Raw genomic sequence first — 27,266 nt, forward strand, 5'->3', positions numbered from 1 at the left:
ATGCCGACATTACAGCCAGAGCCTCTATATCCCAACCCAGGACATGCCGACATTACAGCCAGAGGCTCTATATCCAAACCCAGGACATGCCGACATTACAGCCAGAGCCTCTGTATCCCAACCCAGGACATGCCGACATTACAGCCAGAGGCTCTATATCCAAACCCAGGACATGAAGACATTACAGCCAGAGCCTCTACATCCAAACCCAGGACATGCCGACATTACAGCCAGAACCTCTATATCCCAACCCAGGACATGCCGACATTAGACATTACAGCCAGAGCCTCTACATCCAAACCCAGGACATGCCGACATTACAGCCAGAGCCTCTGTATCCCAACCCAGGACATGCCGACATTACAGCCAGAACCTCTGTATCCCAACCCAGGACATGCAGACATTACAGCCAGAACCTCTATATCCCAACCCAGGACATGCCGACATTACAGCCAGAGCCTCTGTATCCCAACCCAGGACATGCCGACATTACAGCCAGAACCTCTGTATCCCAACCCAGAACATGCCGACATTACAGCCAGAACCTCTGTATCCCAACCCAGGACATGCCGACATTACAGCCAGAGCCTCTGTATCCCAACCCAGGACATGCCGACATTACAGCCAGAGCCTCTGTATCCCAACCCAGGACATGCCGACATTACAGCCAGAACCTCTGTATCCCAACCCAGAACATGCCGACATTACAGCCAGAACCTCTGTATCCCAACCCAGGACATGCCGACATTACAGCCAGAGCCTCTGTATCCCAACCCAGGACATGCCGACATTACAGCCAGAACCTCTATATCCCAACCCAGGACATGAAGACATTACAGCCAGAGCCTCTGTATCCCAACCCAGGACATGCCGACATTACAGCCAGAACCTCTATATCCCAACCCAGGACATGAAGACATTACAGCCAGAGCCTCTGTATCCCAACCCAGGACATGAAGACATTACAGCCAGAGCCTCTACATCCCAACCCAGGACATGAAGACATTACAGCCAGGCCTCTATATCCCAACCCAGGACATGCCGACATTACAGCCAGAGCCTCTATATCCAAACCCAGGACATGCCGACATTACAGCCAGAGCCTCTATATCCCAACCCAGGACATGCCGACATTACAGCCAGAGGCTCTATATCCAAACCCAGGACATGCCGACATTACAGCCAGAGCCTCTGTATCCCAACCCAGGACATGCCGACATTACAGCCAGAGGCTCTATATCCAAACCCAGGGCATGAAGACATTACAGCCAGAGCCTCTACATCCAAACCCAGGACATGCCGACATTACAGCCAGAACCTCTATATCCCAACCCAGGACATGCCGACATTAGACATTACAGCCAGAGCCTCTACATCCAAACCCAGGACATGCCGACATTACAGCCAGAGCCTCTGTATCCCAACCCAGGACATGAAGACATTACAGCCAGAGCCTCTATATCCAAACCCAGGACATGAAGACATTACAGCCAGAGGCTCTATATCCAAACCCAGGACATGCCGACATTACAGCCAGAGGCTCTATATCCAAACCCAGGACATGCCGACATTACAGCCAGAGCCTCTACATACAAACCCAGGACATGCCGACATTACAGCCAGAACCTCTACATACAAACCCAGGACATGCCGACATTACAGCCAGAACCTCTGTATCCAAACCCAGGACATGCCGACATTACAGCCAGGCCTCTACATCCCAACCCAGGACATGCCGACATTACAGCCAGAGTCTCTACATCCAAACCCAGGACAAGTCGACATTACAGCCAGAGTCTCTATATCCAAACCCAGGACATGCCGACATTACAGCCAGAACCTCTACATCCCAACCAAGGACATGCAGACATTACAGCCAGAGCCTCTACATCTAAACCCAGGACATGCCGACATTACAGCCAGAGCCTCTATATCCAAACCCAGGACATGCCGACATTACAGCCAGAGCCTCTACATCCAAACCCAGGACATGAAGACATTACAGCCAGAACCTCTATATCCCAACCCAGGACATGAAGACATTACAGCCAGAGCCTCTATATCCAAACCCAGGACATGAAGACATTACAGCCAGAGCCTCTGTATCCCAACCCAGGACATGAAGACATTACAGCCAGAACCTCTATATCCCAACCCAGGACATGAAGACATTACAGCCAGGCCTCTGTATCCAAACCCAGGACATGCCGACATTACAGCCAGAACCTCTGTATCCCAACCCAGGACATGAAGACATTACAGCCAGAGCCTCTGTATCCCAACCCAGGACATGCCGACATTACAGCCAGAACCTCTATATCCAAACCCAGGACATGCCGACATTACAGCCAGAGCCTCTGTATCCCAACCCAGGACATGCCGACATTACAGCCAGGCCTCTATATCCCAACCCAGGACATGCCGACATTACAGCCAGAGCCTCTGTATCCCAACCCAGGACATGCAGACATTACAGCCAGAGCCTCTGTATCCCAACCCAGGACATGCCGACATTACAGCCAGAGCCTCTGTATCCCAACCCAGGACATGCAGACATTACAGCCAGAGCCTCTGTATCCCAACCCAGGACATGCCGACATTACAGCCAGAGCCTCTGTATCCCAACCCAGGACATGAAGACATTACAGCCAGAGGCTCTACATCCAAACCCAGGAAATGCCGACATTACAGCCAGAACCTCTATATCCCAACCCAGGACATGCCGACATTACAGCCAGAGCCTCTACATCCAAACCCAGGACATGCCGACATTACAGCCAGAGCCTCTGTATCCCAACCCAGGACATGCCGACATTACAGCCAGAGCCTCTGTATCCCAACCCAGGACATGAAGACATTACAGCCAGGCCTCTATATCCCAACCCAGGACATGAAGACATTACAGCCAGAGCCTCTGTATCCCAACCCAGGACATGCCGACATTACAGCCAGAGCCTCTATATCCCAACCCAGGACATGAAGACATTACAGCCAGGCCTCTATATCCCAACCCAGGACATGAAGACATTACAGCCAGAGCCTCTGTATCCCAACCCAGGACATGCCGACATTACAGCCAGAACCTCTATATCCAAACCCAGGACATGCCGACATTACAGCCAGAGCCTCTGTATCCCAACCCAGGACATGCCGACATTACAGCCAGAGCCTCTGTATCCCAACCCAGGACATGCCGACATTACAGCCAGGCCTCTATATCCCAACCCAGGACATGCCGACATTACAGCCAGAGCCTCCGTATCCCAACCCAGGACATGCCGACATTACAGCCAGAGCCTCCGTATCCCAACCCAGGACATGCCGACATTACAGCCAGAACCTCTGTATCCAAACCCAGGACATGCCGACATTACAGCCAGAGCCTCTGTATCCCAACCCAGGACATGCCGACATTACAGCCAGAGCCTCTGTATCCCAACCCAGGACATGAAGACATTACAGCCAGAGGCTCTATATCCAAACCCAGGAAATGCCGACATTACAGCCAGAGGCTCTATATCCAAACCCAGGACATGAAGACATTACAGCCAGAGCCTCTACATCCAAACCCAGGAAATGCCGACATTACAGCCAGAACCTCTATATCCCAACCCAGGACATGCCGACATTACAGCCAGAGCCTCTACATCCAAACCCAGGACATGAAGACATTACAGCCAGAGGCTCTATATCCAAACCCAGGACATGCCGACATTACAGCCAGAGGCTCTATATCCAAACCCAGGACATGCCGACATTACAGCCAGAGCCTCTACATCCAAACCCAGGACATGAAGACATTACAGCCAGAGCCTCTACATCCCAACCCAGGACATGAAGACATTACAGCCAGAGCCTCTATATCCAAACCCAGGACATGCCGACATTACAGCCAGAGCCTCTACATCCAAACCCAGGACATGAAGACATTACAGCCAGAACCTCTATATCCAAACCCAGGACATGCCGCCATTACAGCCAGAGCCTCTACATCCAAAATAGGACGAGCTGTACAGTAGCTTCTCATAGGTCAAATTGTAGGGAATATTTGAAGGTATATACACATTGTAACAATGTATATATTACAGACTTGTAAAGACTAGTAAACCAAAGCTGGAGAAAAAAAAATATATGTCAATAATTGTTAAAATTCAGAATAATTAGACAATGTGAATAAACATACATAAATACAGACTGAAGTTGAAGGGGTAATGCTCTAAAGTCCCTCAATAGAACCCAATTCTTACCCCTACCCGTCACCGGAGGTTGGCACCCTAATATATATATATATATATATATATATATATATATATATATATATATATATATATTTTCTTTTAGAGCCCATAGCAGTCAGGCGACACATCATTATTGGACATATTCCATATTTATCTGAATTCTACTTGCCCTTCCCCCCCCCCCCCCAATAACTGTGCAGCAATCTGCTGGTGCACCTACAGTCCAGAGAGGAGCAGCAGCCTGTACTGTGCTGCGTGTACAGAATTTCTGGAACATCTGCTCTCTAAAGTCAGATCTCTCATACCGACTAGCAAGCAAATAACACAGTAAATCTGAGCCGCGCGTGCTCTGCCAGAGGATTCGAGCCGCCCCGCCACCCACGTCCGCACGCTGGAGCAGGACAATATTCTGTTCCATTATTAGGAGAAGTACCCCTCTTTACTGCAGGAGCCGTCGGATTCTAACCGTCCGTCACCATCAGCAGAATACATGCTGCCATATATGCAGGAGCTAAACGGAGAATAGCTATAACATTATGTAGGGTATTGGACGTAGGACCCCTGATAAAAATCTTTAGGGCTTGTTCACATGGGATAGAAGATGCTGCAGATTTTCCATATGGATTTTAGAGAGTAAAATCCACAGTATAAGCAAAATGGATGAGATTAAAAAATATCCTATTCATGCGCTGCACATATTTTTTGTGCGCAATGTGACTTGAGGTGCAGATTTCTAAACTGTCATTTCCCTTTGAGGATTGGAACTAAAAATCCACAATAAATCCGAATTGTTGAGAACTTTAAAACAGATGAAAAATAAAATTGGCTAGTCCCGGAGGAAAAAAAATTCTACACAAGTTTAAAATAATCTATCAGTGCTACTTATCCCGGCACCCTTGTGGCTTTCCTACCTGGTCTCTATCTCTGTACAACCTGGCCTCTTGTGATTAGGTTTTGTTCTATGTGACCGCTGCAGTCAATCACGTTTAGCACTGATTTAGTTGCACATGTACCTACAGTACCCAAACCATTAGTCTCTTAGCAAAAAAAAATAAGTAATTCTTACCAGAGTGTGTCTTTGCAGGGTGGTGAGCGCCACCAGCACCCTGCTGTGGAGGAGGGCTTGCCCCAGTTTGTCCAGTATCCTGTCCTGTATTAGCACTGGTCAGTGTCCCAGTTGGCAGTGGCTGTCCTCTTTTTAACAATTGCTTCTGTTCTTGCTGGCGGAAGCGAGGAGGCACCTCTCGTGGCAAGTAACGGGAGGCCACAGTTTGCTGGCCATTGGCAGGTGCTCGCTTGCCATTGCTGTTTTGGACAGTGCTAGTGGAAGTACTGGGAGCAGCAGGCTGGGGCTGGTTGGAACTGATCTTGATTGGTTCTGGCACTAAAGAAAAAAAATAAACAAAACACTTGTTTAGAGATAGATATATATATATATATATATATGGGCAAAAAAGTATTTAGTCTGTCAGCAATAGTGCAAGTTCCACCACTTAAAAAGATGAGAGGCATCTGTAATTTACATCATAGGTAGACCTCAACTATGGGAGACAAACTGAGAAAAAAAAACAGAAAGTCACATTGTCTGTTTTTTTAACATTTTATTTGCATATTATGGTGGAAAATAAGTATTTGGTCAGAAACAAAATTTCATCTCAATACTTTGTAATATATCCTTTGTTGGCAATGACAGAGGTCAAACGTTTTCTGTAAGTCTTCACAAGGTTGCCACACACTGTTGTTGGTATGTTGGCCCATTCCTCCATGCAGATCTCCTCTAGAGCAGTGATGTTTTTGGCTTTTCGCTTGGCAACACGGACTTTCAACTCCCTCCAAAGGTTTTCTATAGGGTTGAGATCTGGAGACTGGCTAGGCCACTCCAGGACCTTGAAATGCTTCTTACGAAGCCACTCCTTCGTTGCCCTGGAGGTGTGCTTTGGATCATTGTCATGTTGAAAGACCCAGCCACGTTTCATCTTCAATGCCCTTGCTGATGGAAGGAGGTTTGCACTCAAAATCTCACGATACATGGCCCCATTCATTCTTTCATGTACCCGGATCAGTCGTCCTGGCCCCTTTGCAGAGAAACAGCTCCAAAGCATGATGTTTCCACCACCATGCTTTACAGTAGGTATGGTGTTTGATGGATGCAACTCAGTATTCTTTTTCCTCCAAACACGACAAGTTGTGTTTCTACCAAACAGTTCCAGTTTGGTTTCATCAGACCATAGGACATTCTCCCAAAACTCCTCTGGATCATCCAAATGCTCTCTAGCAAACTTCAGACGGGCCCGGACATGTACTGGCTTAAGCAGTGGGACACGTCTGGCACTGCAGGATCTGAGTCCATGGTGGCGTAGTGTGTTACTTATGGTAGGCCTTGTTACATTGGTCCCAGCTCTCTGCAGTTTATTCACTAGGTCCCCCCGCGTGATTCTGGGATTTTTGCTCACCGTTCTTGTGATCATTCTGACCCCACGGGGTGGGATTTTGCGTGGAGCCCCAGATCGATGGAGATTATCAGTGGTCTTGTATGTCTTCCATTTTCTAATTATTGCTCCCACTGTTGATTTCTTCACTCCAAGCTGGTTGGCTATTGCAGATTCAGTCTTCCCAGCCTGGTGCAGGGCTACAATTTTGTTTCTGGTGTCCTTTGACAGCTCTTTGGTCTTCACCATAGTGGAGTTTGGAGTCAGACTGTTTGAGGGTGTGCACAGGTGTCTTTTTATACTGATAACAAGTTTAAACAGGTGCCATTACTACAGGTAATGAGTGGAGGAAAGAGGAGACTCTTAAAGAAGAAGTTACAGGTCTGTGAGAGCCAGAAATCTTGATTGTTTGTTTCTGACCAAATACTTATTTTCCACCATAATATGCAAATAAAGTGTTAAAAAAACAGACAATGTGATTTTCTGGATTTTTTTTTCTCAGTTTGTCTCCCATAGTTGAGGTCTACCTATGATGTAAATTACAGACACCTCTCATCTTTTTAAGTGGTGGAACTTGCACTATTGCTGACTGACTAAATACTTTTTTGCCCCACTGTATGTATGTATGTATGTATGTATGTATGTATGTATGCATTTTTCACCCGTGTTCCTTCTGCGGGCTCCCTTTCCATCAGGTCTCCCATACACAGTGCACACAGACATGAAGGATTCCTGCGCCTCCATGTCTCTGTAGCACATGTTCCAGGGCAGCAGCTCTGAGGACAATGTGCAGCAGTACAGCTGTGAAGCCAGCACAATGGTGAGATAAAACCCTTCAACAATCAGCTGTAATTTATGATCTAGCAGTCCGTCTGGTTTTGAGCAAGATGGATTTTAGCAGCAGGGGGAAGAGAAGTGGCTCATAAGTGGAGATCGATATGTTGAGAAGTACGTTTGTGCTCTTTCTTGGTCATCGTATCTCAATACCTCTGCAGACTATTTGGCCACACTAAGCTGGAGGGCCATCTGCCAACTCTCCCTCCATCTGTACAACTGGCAGACTACAATCGTACCGCCTGAAACCTGGCTCAGGCATCAACTCAAAGGCCACATTCACGTTCAGTATTTGGTCAGTATTTTAGATCAGGATTGGTAAGCCAAAACCAGGAGTGGGTGGTACACTTGTTTCTACTTCCGTTACTGGTTTTGGCTTACAAATACTGATGAAAAATACTGACCAAATACTGAACGTGTGAACGTGGCCTAATTCACAAGCATATGGGCCATTAATCGAGACGTTCATGGAGAAATTCATTGCAAGCCTACTTGTGAATAACTCCAGCCATAAAGTGAGCAGTTTCTAGGAGTACACGCTCAATCATTCACTTTCTAAAAGTCCTTCTAAAATATCGTCACAAGTCCTTGTACGATAGAAGACATGGGAGCTGAAAAATGCAATACACGTGAACATATCATAAGAATATTCTTGGTTTAGTTTTTATTATGTTCAAAGCAATGTCTGAACTGTTCGGAAGTCATCAGATGTTTCAGTGATGACGTGGTCTTATACTCACCTGACCACTGCAGCCAATCACAGGCTGCAGCGGTCCTGGAAATTGCTGATCGGAGCAGACGTCGCAGTTCAGCATCAGCCACCTGCACTGGATCCGCTAGGGTTCTCCATTTATTTTTTTGAAACTATTCAGGTCTAGAAAAAAAATATATTCAAGCGTCTGACAACGCCTTTAGAAATAATTATGACAAAATGGTGCCCATTTTGCTCTTCCTATTAATCCGCTTTATCTGTAATGAGGGACAAAGAGTGCTAAGCAGTGGACAAGATGACGTCTGGCAGCACATTTACTGTAAAACATCTACAACAAATCCATGGCAAAGGGTGAAAAACTGCAGCATTGATCAAATTCTAAAAACCCGTACTACAGATCAGACTCCAGATGTATGTATGTATGTATGTATGTATGTATGTATGTATGTATGTATGTTCTCTCCTCCACACTTACGGTATTCGTTCCTCACCCAACCGCCTCCAAGACTTCTCCTGAATATCCCCCACCCTCTGGAATTCTGTGCCCCAACACGTCTGGCTATCCACCAAATTTGGACACTTCAGACAGAACCTGAAAACCCTCCTCTTCAAGAAAGCTTACAACCAGTAATGACCACACGGCCACCTCAAACACCATTGGAACTACTGCAACCCCCGACCTATTGTCTCCTTCCCCATAATCCTGTAGAATGTAAGCCCGCAAGGGCAGGGTCCTCTTCCCTCTGTATCTGTCTGTCATTGTTAGTTTGTCTACTGTAAGTGATATTTGTATTTTGATGTAACCCCGTCTCATGCACAACACCATGGAATCAATGGTGCTTCATAAATAAGAATAATGGACACTACAGCCTTTAAAACGCAACAAAAAAGTTGCAGCATTTAAGCTATGAGTAAACAGCCTGAATGGAGGTGATTTTATGAAAACTCTGCCCACTGTGTGTCTAAAAGATGCTGCTGAACTGTGAGGTTTTGGTTCTAACTTTTTTCTCTCTAGGCTTAAATGGGAGTCAAATGGGATAAAATAAAGTTGTATTTTTAAGGGCAGAATCAACGCTTTTATGCTTTATAAATTATGCATTAATCACGGCTTCATATCTGCATCAAATAAGGCAAAAAAATAAATAAAAAATAGCAAAACTAATCAGAGCAGAATGTTATTGCGTAGTGTGGTGCGGACAGATTAAAAAAACATGAAGATAAAAAGCAGGAAAAAAAAGTTGCAGTCACACTACCTCGGCTCTACATTATTAAATTTGTGTTTAATTGACCCAAAAAAAAAAAAAATATCACAACATTTCTTTTACGCCTTTTACAAATGACCAAAAATAATCTGTCCACTATATTGTATAGGTTGTTACGATTGAATGGATACCATATGTCATACTACTGTAGATGGTGGCCCGATTCTAACGCATCGGGTATTCTAGAACAGGGGTCCCCAACTCCAGTCCTCAAGGCCCACCAACAGGTCATGTTTTCAGGATTTCCTTAGTATTGCCCAGGTGATAATTGCATTACCTGTGCAAAACAAAGGAAAACCTGAAAACATGATCTGTTGGTGGGCCTTGAGGACTGGAGTTGGGGAACACTGTTCTAGAATATGTATGTAGTTTATTTAGGAAGATTTTAGAATAATACGTTGAATACACAGGATTCAGCCGGCTGCAACCAATTAGCGAAGCGTGGTTCAAATCCCACGCCAATTCACGTCCGGACTGCGCCTGTCGCTGATTGTTCGCGGCTGGCCACTTGGTATATTGCACAGCCCACTTGGTATATTGCACAGCCCACTTGGTATATTGCACAGCCCACGTAGTATATAGCAATGTGGGCATCATATCCCTGTTAAAAAAATAATTAAAATAAAAAATAGTTATATACTCACCTTCCGTTGGCCCCCGGATCATGGCAAAGCGGTTACCAACGCTCCTCGCGCGCTTCGGTCTCAAGAGTGCATTGCGGTCTCGCGAGATGACGACGTAGCGGTCCGCGAGACTGCTACGTCATCATCTCGCGAGATCGCAATGCATGGAGCGGTCACCGGAGCGTCGCGAGGAGCGGGAAAGGTCTGTTGTGGATCTGAGGGGCCGATGGACGGTAAGTATATAACGATTTTTTTTTTTTTTTAATTATTTTTAACATTAGATCTTTTTACTATTGATGCTGCATAGGCAGCATCAATAGTAAAAAGTTGGTAACACAGGGTTAATAGCAGCATTAACGGAGTGCGTAACACCGCGGCATAACGCGGTCCATTAGCGCTGCCATTAACCCTGTGTGAGCGCTGACTGGAGGGGATTATGGAGCGGGCACTGACTGCGGGGAGGAAGGAGCGGCCATTTTGCCGCCGGACTGTGCCCGTCGCCGATTGGTCGTGGCTGTTTTGCCGCAACCAATCAGCGACTTGGATTTCCATGACAGACAGAGGCCGCGACCAATGAATATCCGCGACAGACAGAAGGACAGACGGAAGTGACCCTAAGACAATTATATAGTAGATTTGTTGATTTGTGACTTTTAAAAAAGCACATTAAAAATTATAATATTGTAACAGCTTTCCTTATTATTTTTAGTAATTTTATAGGAAGAAGGAAAAAAATCTGACTGACTTTTTACTGTTAGTATACAGGTACATTAAAATGCACTGGTATTTGGACTAGTACAATGTGCCTATAAAGAAGAATATAATGTGCAGTATAGAGGGGTCAGTATGGAGAGGGTGAACAGAATTGAGAGGTGGGAGAGTGAGGGGACAGAAAAGATGGGGAAAGCATGTGGGAGGACAGTGTGGAAGCTATACGTCTTAAGAACTATAACTGCCACTCACTGTAGTGGTTATAGCTCATAAAAAGGATACATTCAGAGGCACAGCAAGGGAAATATTTGTATTCATTGGGGATTGAAATTATACTTTTATTTTTAATGGGACCATGTCGGAATGAGCTGTAGAAGATGGAAGTTTGCAGAGACAAAGTGAGCATGAAATCTTATCAGGGCATTTGTTCTACATGGAGAAAAAAGACATGGGAACAACATCAAATCAGGGAAGTTGTCACCTGCAAGGTACCAGAATGTAAACCTGTATTTGTGATACTGCCTGTGTGTCATCAGCTCTGTTGTAGTGAGCCAGCAATACATCGATGTTACAATACCAGGCAGAGACCAGTAGCCTGCGGGGGCGGCCCTGATCTCCTGATCACAGGGTATTGTCACTCCAGATCGCAATGCTTTTTCCTGTGATGTCCAATCGACAAATACTTTTATTCTCTTCCACTATTCTCTGTAAGTGAAGCGTCACTGCCGAAGTGAACATGATTGACCTCCAGCTTCTGCCTAAGCACTGAGCTTTGGGATACTCATCAAATCAAGGGACACACACGTACTACAAGCACAGAAGAATGCACCGACGCTGATCCCCGACGCAGAATAATAATAATAATAATTTTTATTTATATAGCGCCAACATATTCCGCAGCGCTTTACAAATTATAGGCGGGAATTGTACAGACAATAGACATTACAGCATAACAGAAATACAGTTCAATACAGATACCAGGAGGAATGAGGGCCCTGCTCGCAAGCTTACAGACTATGAGGAAAAGGGGAGACACGAGAGGTGGATGGTAACAATTGCTTTAGTTAGTCAGATCAGCCATAGTGTAAGGCTCAGGTGTTCATGTAAAGCTGCATGAACCAGTTATCTGCCTAAGTATGTAGCAGTACAGACACAGAGGGCTATTAACTGCATAAAGTGTATGAGAACATGATGCGAGGACCCTTTTTTTTTTTTTTTAAATAGGCCACACAGGGATCGTTAGGTTAATGCATTGAGGCGGTAGGCCAGTCTGAACAAATGAGTTTTTAGGGTACGCTTAAAGCTGTGGGGATTGGGGATTAATCGTATTAACCTAGGTAGTGAATTCCAAAGAATCGGCGCAGCACGTGTAAAGTCTTGGAGACGGGAGTGGGAGGTTCTGATTATTGAGGATGCTAACCTGAGGTCATTAGCGGAGCGGAGGGCACGGGTAGGGTGGTAGACTGATACCAGGGAGGAGATGTAGGGTGGTGCTGAGCCATGGAGTGCTTTGTGGATAAGGGTAGTAGTTTTGTACTGGATTCTGGAGTGAGAATCTAAATCAGACTTCTTTGACAGCACAGCACTTGTACCCATGAGACACTGAGCCAAGCGCTGGAGTGCTAACGCAAGATCCTCGCCCCTATTAATATACTTTCCAGCCAGCACCTTTCCGGTCCTGATCCGCCATCTTGTGAGAAGTAACAGGCACAGGTTCTCAATACAAGTCTATGAGAGCCTAACTCTGGCTCTCACACTTACATGGAGTCTGATCGTTTAGCAAATACTGGAGAGATCCCAGCAGATCATCAAGTGATTGAGAAGGACCGGAGCGGCGCCGAGAACAGATGAAGACGGCGGCTGGTAAGTATATTACTAGGGGGAGGGAACTAGTACAATTACTACATTTCTAATTGGAGGTATTTGTTACATACTGCGATAGGATCTTAGAGATGGGAATACTCCTTTAATGACACCACTCAAGCAGAGGGGGGTGGGGAGTGAAACCGGAGTGGTGCTTTAAATGCAGCAACAATTAAGATGAAAAAAAAGTCTTCTAAAAAAGATTATATAATTATGTTTTATCTGATGGAACTGGTCCCATCTATAATAAATACCGTATTTTCGGACTATAAGACAGTTTTTTCCCCCAACAAGTTTTGGGGAAAAACTGGAATACGTGTCGGAATGTACTTACAGTTAGCGTGGTGGCAGCAGGAGACGGGTGATTCTTCCGGAGGTCCGATGCTGTAGGGCGATGATCTCATTCCCATCCCAGCATGGTGCAGCAGGTTCAGCGGTGCGGGGGCTCTGGTGACATTTTGTAAAAGCCCAGAGCCCCCAAACTTCTATTGCCTTAAAGGGACTCTGTCACCTGAATTTGGTGGGAACAATCTTCAGCCATAGGGGCGGGGTTTTCGGGTGTTTGATTCACCATTTCCTTACCCGGTGGCTGCATGCTGGCCGCAATATTGGATTGAAGTTCATTCTCTGTCCTCCGTAGTACATGCCTGCACAAGGTAATCTTGAGGCGGCGCATGCGCAGATTGAGATCTTGGCTCCAAGATCTCATTGCAGAGATCTCAATCTGCACGTGCGCCGACTCCGGAGGCCACAGCATTAAGGCAATAGAAGTACAGGGGCTTCGGACTTTCACAAAATGTCACCGTAGCACCCGCACCACCAAACCTGCTGCACCAGGCTGGGATAGGAGCGAGATCTTTCCCCTGCAGCACCAGACTAGGAAGGGATTTCCCAGAAACCACCACATTGCAGCAATGGATGTGGGGGGCTCCGGACTTTCACAAAATGTCGCCGAAGCACCCGGCACCACCAAACCTGCGCACCAGTCTGGGTCATATCATCGCTTGACCATCAAACACCCCTGTGACTCCGCTGCCAATCATCCCCAGGTAAGCTGAATTCAGGACTGTAATATGGACCCCCATTTGACGCATTGATTTTTTTTCCCACATTTTCCTTCTGAAAATTTGGGGTGTGTCTTATAGTCTGAAAAATACGGTACACGTATTATGATTTATTATATACATACACATTCATAGGAGAGATTTAGATGGATGACTGAAGTATGAGACATACACGCAGACTGTCACGATCCATGTTTGGATCTGTGGCAGATCTGGTTTCCCTCTGATTTAAACCTTTTTTCCCTTTCTGGTCATTGGGGGTTAATGCAGTTTCCCCCCGGTGGCGGTGGTGTTATTGCATTGCAGTGCTGCTGGGTCAGCTGATGTTTGTGACCACTTCCACCATCCTTTATAAGGTCACCTGGTGCATCAGCTGACTGTTGGTTATACAGGTCCTTTCATGAGACCAACCTCGCAGTAGCGGCTCCCTGGTGTCAGCCTAGTCTGGTGTTTGGAGCTCCGTTGCTGAACTATCTGTATTGTGGAGTCTGCAGCGGCGTGCACAAGCTAAGTTCTGAGTTTTGTTACTTTGTAGTTTGTGGATTCACCTTTTGGCATCGTGTTCCCTTCACTCTCATATTGTTTATTCCTGTTTATTTGCTTTGTGGTGCTGTTTACACTGTTCACCTCCTTAGGTGGGGGTTGGGGGTTTAGTTCAGGGTTTAACAGGAGACAGAGACAGGTCGGTGACTTAGGCCTCCTTACCTTCAAGGGTACCCCCAAGTTAAGGAAAGACAGGGCTTCCCCCTAGCCTGAGGGGCAGTTCAGGGGCCCAGATTCCTAATCTCCTGTCTTCCTATTTTTGTCTCGTGACACAGACATACCGTATACATGAAAGATTTGTAAAGATAGATAGGTAAAGATGTTACAGATGTGCTTCTTATCCATCCTACAGAAGGACAATGGCCAGCAGAGAGGAAAATAGATTGTGAAGGAAGGAGATAGGTTGGTGATTTAACAGACACAGAAAATGGGCAGGCTGAGAGGGAGCACATCAGTTATTGCAATACAGGAAATATAGAAGACCCTGCAACAGCTTTATTAGCACTGTGGTTTTATTGGGCTCAGTGAAGATGATTTGTGTTGTATGCCTAAGGTTAAGGTGGACGAGAAGATCCAGGATAGCTTCTCTGACACCATTTTACTGCACTGAAATAGTGGCTACATACAGCAGTGTTGGAGCAGAGTCCCAGCCAATGAGGGTATAGTGGGCGAGCAGAGAGGTGTAAAGTTGGCAGAGGTTGATGACTTTGGTTAGAGAAAAGGCACAGGAAGTTGCATAACCAACACAAGGAGGATGCACACATGCAACATCGAGACAGGAAGGGAGAGCAGATAAAAAAAAAATATCACAAAAAACAGACTTTTTTATTAACATCCAGAACAAATTAGTATTGTATTATTTTTAAATAACATTTGGGGGTCAGAAAACACCTTTAAAACTGGGCGAGAAAATGCTAAATTATACTATAGACGGGAGGTTGTGTAAGACAGTTTCATGTTGCAAGTTATACACCATCGCAAGTCTTAATACTGCAACAAGACACAAGGTAGTCATAATGCATCAGCAAGATCGATCTCAAGCAAAAATTTCAAAGGTAACTGGAATTTCAAGATGTACAGTTCAAGCTCTTTTGAAGAATCACCAAGAAATCAACATCATCGATGTCCATAACTGCAGTGATGAAACTTTGTGCAGCAGGTGAAAGACATCATGCTTACTTCCCTTTGAAATTAGAAGATGTTCAGCAGTGCCATCAGCTCAGAATTGGCAAGCTGCAGCCATCTATTGTTCAAAGAAGCCTGGACAGAAGTGGTCTACATGGAAAAATTACAGCCAAAAGGCCATACTTCAATAAGGAAGTATGTTAAGCTCAATTATGCACAAAGACATAGAAATTGAGTGCAGAATGGCAGCAGGTGCTATGTACTGAAAATTCAAAATGTGAAATATTTGATACTAATCTATTATGCAACACCATCAAGGATTGGTCAGATTAGCTCCAAATTTATTCTGAAGCAGGACAACATCAAACATACATCCAGTGTCATTGAGAACTACAGCATATTCAGAGTAAATAAGACCAACAAGCGCTGGAAGGGATGACATGGCATCTAGAGAGCACTGATCTCAACAACAGAGTCTGCATGGAATTAAATGAAGAGATGGAAGGATTTGCACAAATCTACATACACAGAAGATCTGTGGTTAGTTTCCAAAGATGTTTGGAACAACCTCCCTGTCAACTTCTTTCAAAACCTGCTAGTGTACCTAAAAGAACAGATGTTTTGAAGGCAAAATGTGGTCATACCAAATGTTTATTTTCTTCAGATTTCTCATTTGTTCATGATGTATTTTGTTAATGGAAACCTCACAGCCTCAAGTGCTTCTCACTAAATTATAATATAATCAAAAAGTTAATTTATTTTGGTTCTTCATATGAAATAGATCACTATTTGTAATGACTCTATATAATATACGAGTTTCACTTTTTGTATTGAAGAACTGAAATAAATTAACTTTTGAAGATATTCTAATTTTTTGAGACACACCACTTGTAATACATGCTGCCCGATCCACAGGCAGCATGTTTCAGACACTGGATGTATAATTTTTGCCATATGACTACTCAAAAAGGCAGGTTCCGTGCGGATTCTCTTCATCTGCTCCTCTTGATTGAAGGGTCTCTCCATGTGTGCACATGTAGAGAACAGTCTGTCAGTCATAGACAGCCGGCCGGAAGCAGCCTTTTCCACTACAGTAGTTACCCGTGATGTTTGGAATGTATCAAAAAATTCCATTAATCAAATAAACTAATATTTCTATTTTCGAAAGTACTCACACTGAGTTGACATTTTTCCTACAGCTGCCTAAAACTTGTGCTTAGCAAATAGATGAATGGCTGCACTCAACTGTACTAAAGCAAGGAAATGTGCGATACATGAAATGGGAATAGCATAATGGCTTGTGAAATCTATGAAAAAACACATGAGATGCTTAGCACAAGATTTGGCCAAAAAATGTGAGCCAAATTTTGTGCTAAGCATCTCATGTGTTTTTTCATAGATTTCACAGGCCATTAAGCTATTCACATTTCATGTATCGCACAATCCCTTGCTTTAGTACAGTTGAGTGCAGCCATTGATCTATTTGCTATGTAAGTCTTTTTTGGTTATGCACCAGTTCAGACTAGATTGCTGTTCAGTCAGCTTACCTATATTTACTAAAACGTGTGTTTACACAGAATTCTATATATTCCTTAGTATTGAGAGAATATATATTACACACCTATTGTGTGTATGTATATATAATATAAATACGTGTGTGCAATATACAGTGATATGTAAAAGTTTGGGCACCCCTGGTCATCAATATTTTATGTTTGCCTAAACTACAGAGGAAAGGAAACCTTTTAACGGCGGCAGTTAAGGGTACTTATTCCACAGCGACACTTTTTAACGGCGCTGAGAAATAAGGGTATAGTGCCCCCCCCAGCATCGGAAAATCTCCGGGGTCTCTGCTACCCACGGAGAACATGATTTGGGTCAGTTTTTACCGTCCCCAGTGTTGCGGTCACCGTTATTCACTGAATAACTGCCAAAAATTTTTTAAAAAACAGTCCAGATTTCCCATTTATTTCTCTCTCCTATGATTTGATCTAGCACATCAGAGGAGAGAGAAATGGGTCCCCCCGAGCCCCCTAGTAGCTCCAGTGTGCCTGGACCATCCGGCTCTGTCCCCCAGCGTCTTCTTCCGGGGGGAAAAAGTGGCGGGCGTATGCGCAGTGCACCCAACAAGATCTGCTGGCCGGCAACAATAGATTTTTCCTATTGGTTCATTTTGGTTACTGTGATAGGGTCCATCACAGTGTTCAAAATAAAAAAAAAAATTAAAAAAACCCATCCATCCTAATACCAATACCTTCCATGCCATAAAAAGTGTCTCACGCAGAAAAATCCCGACATGATGATCCCAAGCCTCCTCATCCCAAACAAACAAACCATCGGCTCAAAAGGAACAGGAGTTAACAGGGATGTTAATAATGATATCACCTCTTTCCAATATTGAAAAATGATGGGACACTTCCATATCATATGAGTAAAATCTGCATCTGGTGAGTGACAACGTAAACATTCTGGTGATTGAAATCGGCCCATCTTAAAAAGTTGTGTCGGAGTCAAATATGATTGATAGATTATATATAACTGGGTCATCCTATTATTAATTGATGGGGACACTGAGTGGGGATTCTAGAATTTCCTCCGAAACGTCAGGGATAAGTCCCTCCCACTCCCCCTGATAGATCTTACAGCAGACCCAGTTCCCACTGATAGCAGGTAAGTATACAAAGAGGAGATAAGGCCCTGAGGACTACCTATCAGGGGTAGAGACGAGATGGCGTGGCCTGTTCCCATACTTCTCATCTATGATTGAAAGGCCGATCTCAATTGTAAATAACGAAAACATTTGAGACCTTGGGATGTTATATCTAGCTTGCAATTCCTCCGGTCATACAGATCACCCACCGAGGAGACACCATAGAAAATCCAAAAATCAGTAGACGGGTGATTTAATAGTACCAGAAAATAATTATTTTTCCATAAGGGCATTTCAGCTATAATAACTTTAAATCCTACAACCTTTTTCATTTGTCTCCAGGTTGACCGTGCTAATCGAAGCAAAGGTAGCAAAAGGGGGACACCAACCTTTTCCGATTCCGGAAGACCCAGTGGACAGTCGGCACGAGCAGAGTGAAGCAAATGACTCTCAGAGTTAGGGAGATAATTATTAGGCATCCATTTGCTTATTGCCTTAGCTTGTCCGGCCAGATAATACAGAAATAAATCCGGTAGTGCCGCTCCACCCCCGTTTAGGTCTCTGCAGAGCAGCCAGCTTAAGTTTAGGCCTAGCTTTCCCCCATATAAACAAGGTAGTTTGAGAATTTAAATTTGTGAAAAAAGATTTAGGTATTATTACTGCGCTATGTTGAAGACAATAGCAGAGTTAAGGGAGCAGTATCATTTTAATTAGGTTGATGCGGCCTGCTACGGATAGTGGGAGTTTGCTCCATGATGTAACTTTGGATTTGACTAGTTCTAGCAATGGATAAGCATTACGTTATAAGTCCGATTCACTGTACTGCGACATATAGATACCCAAATACTTGAAGTTAGATACAATGGGTAACGAGGAAAGGGCATCAAGATTAGACATTGGGGCATGAGGAAGAGGCAATAAAGCAGACTTATCCCAATTTATAGATAGGCCCGAGAATTTACTAAATTTATCTATAGTGGCAATTACCTGTGGTAGTGTTTTCTCCGCTTTATCCATGAATATTACCATGTTGTCAGCATATAGACCAATGGTATCCACACGACCCGCTATATCTATAACGTTAATATCAGGGGAAGATCTTATACGTATTGCCAATGCCTCTATCGCAAGGGCAAATAGAGCTGGGGAGAGGGGGCAACCTTGCCGGGTCCCCCTATATAGTGAGACGGGCTCAGAAATGGAGCCATTTACAATTATACGGGCTTTAGGTTTCATGTATAATGCACTAACCCATTTTAAGAATTTATCCCCAAAATCATATCTTTACACATGTAGACAGAAAGGGCCACTCAAGAGACTCAAAAGCTTTGGCCGCATCCAGCGATGCTAATCCCAGTTATTGCCTGATATCAAAGAACTGCATTGGATTATCGACTGGACTCGCCTGATGTTAATAGAAGTGCTCTTACCGGGCATAAAGCCAGTTTGAGCTGGATGCATAAGATCTAATATAAGTGAATTCAGTCTGATGGCCAAGACTTTGGTAAAGATTTTGTAGTCTACATTTACTAACGATATGGGGCGATAGGATCCGCATTCCAGAGGGTCTTTCCCCTCCTTTCTGAGTACGATAATGCTTGCCTCAAAAGGTGTCGGGCATAGATCCACCCCCAATACACCCCAAAATACCTTCAATAAAAGTGGTGCTAATATTTCCCGATATTTCTTATAGAATTCAATGGGAAACCCATCCGGTCCAGGAGCCTTCCCAGAGGCCATGTCTGCTGTAGCATAGTCTCTCTTCCAAAGTGAATTCAGCATCCATAAAGGCCCGCTGGGTGGGACTCAATGTGGGGAATGTTAGGTCTGATAGATCGTCTAGACATTCTAAAGTATCGAGGCCGCTCTTAGACTCATATAGCAATTTATAATAATCATGAAAACAATGCAGCATTTCTTCAGTCGTGGATACCAATGAGCCATCAGGTGTACAGATCTGTAATATCGTATTAGATGTGTTATGTTGACGTACTAGAAAAGCTAAAAGCATTTACTTGCTTGGTTTCCCAATTCAAAATATGATTGACGTGTGAAGAACAATTTACGCTTAGACTTAGTGTCTATATGCTGGGTATATAATCTTTGCAGAGTTAGCCACTCAATTCTATTACCATTGGTTTGGTTAGATATATATGCGGCTTTTGTGTCTGTCAGTCGCTGCTCCATCTCGTCATTTTCCTTTGAAGTTACCCTTTTTACGTAAGAAATTGTAGAAGACAAACATCTCCTTAGATATGCCTTAAGGGCATCCCAAAATAAATTAATGTTCTGGGTGGGACAAAATGAAACAATTCAATTGGTCTACCATTCTGTCATTAGAGTCTATTAATTTTAACCAATAGGGGGTTCAACTTCCAGACAATACGGTTATTTGGTTGCCCATATTTAAGTTTAAGTATGATCGGGCTATCATCCGAAATTCCCCTATTGCCATGTTCTATGCCATCTACCCACATTGCCAATCCGACCGGATCTGAATAATCTACTAGATGGTGGCCCTATTCTAACGCATCGGGTATTCTAGAACAGAGGTCCCCAACTCCAGTCCTCAAGGCCCACCAACATGTCATGTTTTCAGGATTTCCTTAGTTTTGCCCAGGTAATAATTGCATCACCTGTGCAATGCAAAGGAAATCCTGAAAACATGACCTGTTGGTGGGCCTTGAGGACTGGAGTTGGGGACCTCTGTTCTAGAATATGCATGTCCACGCAGTATATAGCATAGCCCACGTAGTATATTGCACAGCCCACGCAGTATATAGCAATGTGGGCACCATATCCCTGTAAAAAAATTTAAAAAAAAAAAGAATTAAAATAAAAAATAGTTATATACTCACCTTCCATTGGCCCCCGGATCGAAGTGGTTACCGACGCTCCTCACGCGCTCCGGTCTGAAGAGTGCATTGCGGTCTCGCGAGATGACGTAGCAGTCTCGCGAGACCGCTAAGTCATCATCTTGCGAGACCGCAATGCATGGAGCAGTCACCGGGGCGTCGCGAGGAGTGGGAAAGGCGGAAGGTGAGTATATAACTATTTTTTTTTTATTATTAATTATTTTTAACATTAGATCTTTTTACTATTGATGCTGCACAGGCCGCATCAATAGTAAAAACTTGGTCACACAGGGTTAATAGCAGCGTTAACAGAGTGCGTTACACCGCGGTCAACGCTGCCATTAACCCTGTGTGAGCGCTGACTGGAGGGGAGTACGGAGCGGGCACTGACTGCGGGAAGGAAGGAGCGGCCATGTTGCCGCCGGACTGTGCCAGTCGCTAATTGGTCGTGGCTGTTTTGCCACGACCAATCAGCGACTTCGATTCCATGACAGACAGAGGCCGCGACCAATGAATATCCGTGACATCAATATCTGTGACATTACGTGTATCAATAACGAAACCTCTCTTGAGTAGCTAGTGTGGAACGCGTGGATATACCATTGTACCCATGGTTTCTGTACACATCGGGCCGTATCTCTGGTCAGGTGTGTCTCCACCAAGGCCACAATATGGGGATGATGGCGTCTAATCTGTGAGAATACCTTAACCCCTTTCTGACCTCGGACGGGATAGTACGTCCGAGGTCTGACCCCCCGCTTTGATGCGGGCTCCGGCGGTGAGCCCGCATCAAAGCCGGGACATGTCAGCTGTTTTGAACAGCTGACATGTGCCCGCAATAGCGGCAGGTGAAATCGCGATTCACCAGCCGCTATTAACCTGTTAAATGCTGCTGTCAAAAGCAGACAGCGGCATTTAACCGGCGCTTCCGGCCATCGGGCCGGAAATGAGCGCATCGCCGACCCCCGTCACATGATCGGGGGTCAGCGATGTTTCTGCATAGTAACCATAGAGGTCCTTGAGACCTCTATGGTTACTGATGTCGGTTTACTGTGAGCGCCACCCTGTGGTCGGCGCTCATAGCAAGCCTGCAATTCAGCTACATAGCAGAGATCTGATGATCACTGATATGTAGCAGAGCCGATCGAGTTGTGCCAGCTTCTAGCCTCCCATGGAGGCTATTGAAGCATGGCAAAAGTTTAAAAAACAAAAAGTAAAAAAAAAAAAAGTGGAAAAAAATAATAAAAAAAAAAATATATAAAAGTTTAAATCACCCCCCTTTCAAAATAAAAAAAATAAATAAATTAAAAAAAAAAAAATCAAACCTACACATATTTAGTATCGCCATCTTCAGAATCGCCCGATTAGCAATAAAAAAAAAAAAAAAGCATTAACCTGATCGCTAAACAGAGTAGCGAGAAAAAAAAATTGAAGCGCCAGAATTACTTTTTTTGGTCGCCGCAACATTGCATTAAAATGCAATAACGGGAGATCAAAAGAAGGTATCTGCACAAAAGTGGTATCAATAAAAACGTCAGCTTGGAACGCAAGAAATAAGCCATCAACCGACCCCAGATCACGAAAAATGGAGATGCTACAAGTATCGGAAAATGGCGCAATTTTTTTTTTTTTAGCAAAGTTTGGAATTTTTGTTCACCACTTCGATAAAAGAGAACCTAGACATGTTTGGTGTCTATGAATTCATAATGACCTGGAGAATAATAATATCAGGCGAGTTTTAGCATTTAGTGAACCTAGCAAAAAAGCGCTTTTTTTGCAATTTCACCGCACTTGGAATTTTTTCCCGTTTTCTAGTACACGACATGCTAAAACCAATGAATCAAAAGTACAACTCGTCCCGCAAAAAATAAGTCCTCAGATGGCCATATTGATGGAAAAATAAAAAAACTATGGCTCTGGGAAGGAGGGGAGTGAAAAATTAACACGGAAAAATGGAAAATCCCAAGGTCATGAAAGGGATAATTTTCCTCCGGGGGGGAGGGGGGCGGGGGGATTTAATACCTCGTACATTCCAGGTCATACATATATTATTTCAGATCCCATGCTTACTCTTTAAAGTATGGTATACATTGTTACTCAAATAAAAGGTCAGAGACAGCACACAGAAAACAAAAATATCGTTGGCGGCGGTTTCTACCTAAAAACCAAATAAAACCAATATAAACGAAAAAACGGAACAGGAACCAAACAGTATAGGAGCAGAGTCCTGTGCTCCTATCATCAAATAAGTATGGGGATATCCCCGCTGGATTCAGCGTCCGGTATTGTTGGTAAACTGGACGCCCACAGAGAGAGCTCTTCACTTAAAATCAGTAGAAGAAATACTGTTTAATCAGGAATATCTCAGGATTCCTTTGCGTTGGACATCCCATGGGCCCGGAGCCATGCAGCCGCTTCCGCAGGATCTGTGAAGAATATAGAGGAACCTTCGTAGACGACTCGGGGGCGAGCTGGATAAATCATTGAATATATAACACTCTTGTCTCCGAGTTGCTTCTTAACTTCCATGAACCTTGCCCGCCGTTTCTGAAGTTCCAAGAGAAGTCTGGAAACATTGAAATGGTAGCATTGTTGTACTTGATGGGGCTCTATTGCCGTGCCAGACGTAGTATAACATCTCTATCTTTGCAATTAAGAATACGTGCCAGGAAAGGTCTAGGTGGGGCCCCGGGAGGGAGAGATTTTGTAGGAACTCTATGAGCTCTTTCCACAGAGAATGTTGGAGAAAATTCATCTCCCAGAGAAGACCTAAGCCAGCCTTCTAGAAAATTTTTCAAGTTGCTGACCTTCTGAGCGTTCCGGCAGACCAATGATTCGAATATTATTCCAACGTAGTCTATTCTCAAAGTCGTCTGCTTTTTGTTTCCAAGCATTTATAGAGCCAGCGACTTTTGCCAATTTTTCCCCTCCATGGGCTTAATGGTATCTTCTATTTGGGACACTCTTGTTTCCACCTCTGTAAAGCATCCCTTCATGGCCTGCATATCTTGCCAAAGACGTCCCACCTCCGTATGTACATCCTCTTTTTTCGGAGAGGGATGTTCTGGTTAAGGATATGGCTGCATTAATTGTTCAGATGCCTGTTTATGAGTCAGATCTTCCTGCTCACTCTCCTCATTACTATCAGAAAGGCGATTTTTACGTTGAGCTTGTGAGGGATTGTTTCTGAGGGACCGTGCACCATCAGAGTGGTCAACTCTGGCAAATTCTTTTAGTTTGTCAGCCGCTCCTGATCCCTTGGATCTATGCATGGCTAGCTGCTATGTGGTACAGCAAGACAACCAGAGTTATATTTGTAAGAGTTTCACACAATCACAGCAGGGCTGTTATAGAGTGTTTTTATCATAAAAAGGCAGTTCTGTTGCCAGGAGATATAGGTGCGACAACCCTGGAATCTCACCAGAGTTTCATGCACCAGGAAGAGCTTGCGGCGGCAGCAGGGAGGGGGCTCCAAGAGCCCTCCAAAGTAATGGTGCAGCCGGGTCTAGAGTCTGATTAATAGGGGAACACGGGTCTAAATTTTTCAGAGCACACACCGTGCGTCCCCTCAATGTGTTTAGGATACGTGCTCACCCCCCGAACCACACTGCAATAGTAATGGGCAGCGTCGCGTCTCCTACTGCCAGAGCGTGCGCTCTGAAAATGGCCGCCGTCTCAAACAGGCGCTGCCGTTAGTGCGAGCTCCCCTTGCACCCGACGCGTCAGAATCCCACGGCTCTCCCGCAGATGAATAGTGTCCTCCGGAGTCCAAGGTGGGGGGCACCAGTCACAGCAGGAGCCACGCTACTTCCAGGCCGAGCGCTCCCCTGGAAGATGGCTGCCTCCTCACGTGGAGGTCACCGCCCATCCAGGCCTCCTCTGTCCCCGGCTCCTCCAGAACTCAGCAGCATCCTCCCACAGAAGCAGAAAGCCTTCCGGTTCCCAGGGAACCTAGCGTCGGTAAGTACAGCATCCTGAAAAAGGGTCTGGAGTGCAGGATAATTACAGGATCCCGGGAGCTCTCTCAAGACGTATCCTCTCTCCTTCACTACATAGCCACGCCCCCCCCCCCCCCCCCAGAATTACGTTTTTGGCGCCGCAACATTGCATTACAATGCAATAACGGGGGATCAAAACATCGTATCTGCACCAAAATGGTATAATTAAAAACGTCAGCTCGACATGCAGAAAATAAGCCCTCACCCAACCTGAGATCCTGAAAAATGGAGACGCTACGGGTAACTGGAAAATGGCCAATTTTTTTTTAGCAAAGTTTGGAATTTTTTTTTAACACAGATAAAAAAATAACCTAGACATGTTTGGTATCTATGAACTCTTAAGGTACCGTCATATTTAACGACCCTCCAGCGATATAGACAACGATCCGACCTAAACTAGATCGCTGGAGCGTCGCTGTTTAGGTCGGTGTAGAGATGTCAAACACAGCAACTCCAGAACGATGCAGGAGCGATCCAGTGACGTAACGGCGACTCACTTATCGTTCTCACTGGTTGTTAGCTCCATGTAAAACATTGAGGGCATCGTTGCTTTTGCTGTCAAACATGACGAATCACGCAGACCTGACGACCAAATAAAGTTCTGGACTTCTAGCTCCGACCAGCGATGGCACAGCGGGATCCTGATCGCTGCTGCGTGTCAAACACAATGAGATCGCTATCCAGGACGCTGCAACGTCACTGATCGTTGTCGTTCTCGTTGTAAAGTTGCTCAGTGTGAAGGTACCTTTAATGACCTGGAGAATCATAATGGCAGGTCAGTTTTAGCATTTAGTGAACCTTGCATAAAAGCCAAACAAAAAACGTGTGGGATTGCACTTTCTTTGCAATTTCACGACACTTGGAATTTTTTTCCCGTTTTCTAGGACACGACATGGTAAAACCAATGGTGCCATTCAAGAGTACAACTTGTCCTGCAAAAAATAAGCCCCACATGGCCATATTGACGGAAAAATAAAACAGTTATGGCTCTGGGAAGGAGGGGAGTGAAATACGAAAACGCAAAACTGAAAAAAGCTCCAGGGTCAAGTACAAAATTGGCTCTGTCACTAAGGGGTTAACTTTAGGCCTTATAAACTAATTTTGATCAGGAGTGGCCAAACTGTTACACGCACTGTATTTGCAGAGTATTGTGTGGGAATATGAATATATATATATATATATATATATATATATATATATATATATATATATATATATATATATATATATATATATATATATATATATATATATATATACATATACATATATATATATATATACATATATATATATATATATATACACACATATACATATATATACATATACATATATATTAGTGCTGTGTGTATCCTTGATATTGTAAATTTCGAGCCTGTAAAAAATGCAGATGGCCACTAAGAGGCAGTGGTGCTACATGAATGTGAGCACTGCACTGTATCTGGGCCTATGCAGTCACCAGAGCCATGGAATTATGCTCACTAACCTTGCTTTACTACTGGCTCAGATAGCTCCATTCTAATAATATTGAAGGTTATATCACGCAGTATTCTACATGTGAGTTTAGATCAGCTGATGTAATAAACCTTGAAAGAAACTTCTGTCCTAACATAAGAGGGTTTTGTTTTTTTGGTCCAAGAAGGTATTACGCTGTCACCCATCACCTATAAAATTACCAAAACCCAGAACACTACTCATCTCTGAGGAGGGAGTGTATGCAGCACTTCTATCCTGATGTCATAATATACACACACACGAAAGTGTTGGCACCCTTGAAATTATTCTAGATGATCATAGGAAACAACTGATTCCAGTTATTTATTCCAAACTGTGTGCAACCAAATAGTTCAAATGCAAATGTTAGGCTATGTCCACACTGGGCAGTTTTGCAGCATTTTTTTCTGCAGCAAAACCTGCTCTCTTGGCAGTAAAAAAGCTGCAGAAAAAAAAAAAAAAAAAAAAAAAGAGTTTGCTTGTTTTTTTCTTGCTGCGTTTTTGTCATGCTACATTTTTCTCTTGTGCATGCGGATAAAGTTTAGTGAGAAAAAAAATCATTTTACTTCATAAGGTTTTGGTAAAAAAAAAAAAAAAAATTGCAGAAAAACCTGATTATCTGTGTTTTTTTACCACCCATTACTTTCAATGGGTGAAAAATTCTAAGCACTGAAAGTAGTGACATGCTGCTGCTGCATTGTGCAAAAAAAAAAAAATATGTGCATGAGATTTCTGAAATCTCATAGGCTTTGCTGGTACTGTAAAACGCAGCAAAAACGCCACGTGTGAACAAACCTCAACATCCTCAGCCAACAATTCTGTCCAGCCCATTTTTGGGGTTGTGTGTGAAATTATATCCAGT

General features: G+C 44.1%; 1 protein-coding gene across 2 annotated transcripts in view; it reads right to left on the reverse strand.

Moving 5' to 3' along the window:
- TNRC6C (trinucleotide repeat containing adaptor 6C) overlaps nucleotides 1-27,266 on the reverse strand; it is a 569,817-nt gene that overhangs the window by 80,386 nt on the left and 462,165 nt on the right. For both annotated transcript variants that reach the window (XM_069752117.1, XM_069752116.1), the window contains exon 5: nucleotides 5,305-5,622. In XM_069752117.1, the coding sequence (XP_069608218.1) occupies nucleotides 5,305-5,622 (318 nt within the window). The remainder of the gene's footprint in view (nucleotides 1-5,304; nucleotides 5,623-27,266) is intronic.

This window comes from Ranitomeya imitator, chromosome 2, assembly GCF_032444005.1.
Source record: "Ranitomeya imitator isolate aRanImi1 chromosome 2, aRanImi1.pri, whole genome shotgun sequence".
Lineage (NCBI taxonomy): Eukaryota > Metazoa > Chordata > Amphibia > Anura > Dendrobatidae > Ranitomeya > Ranitomeya imitator.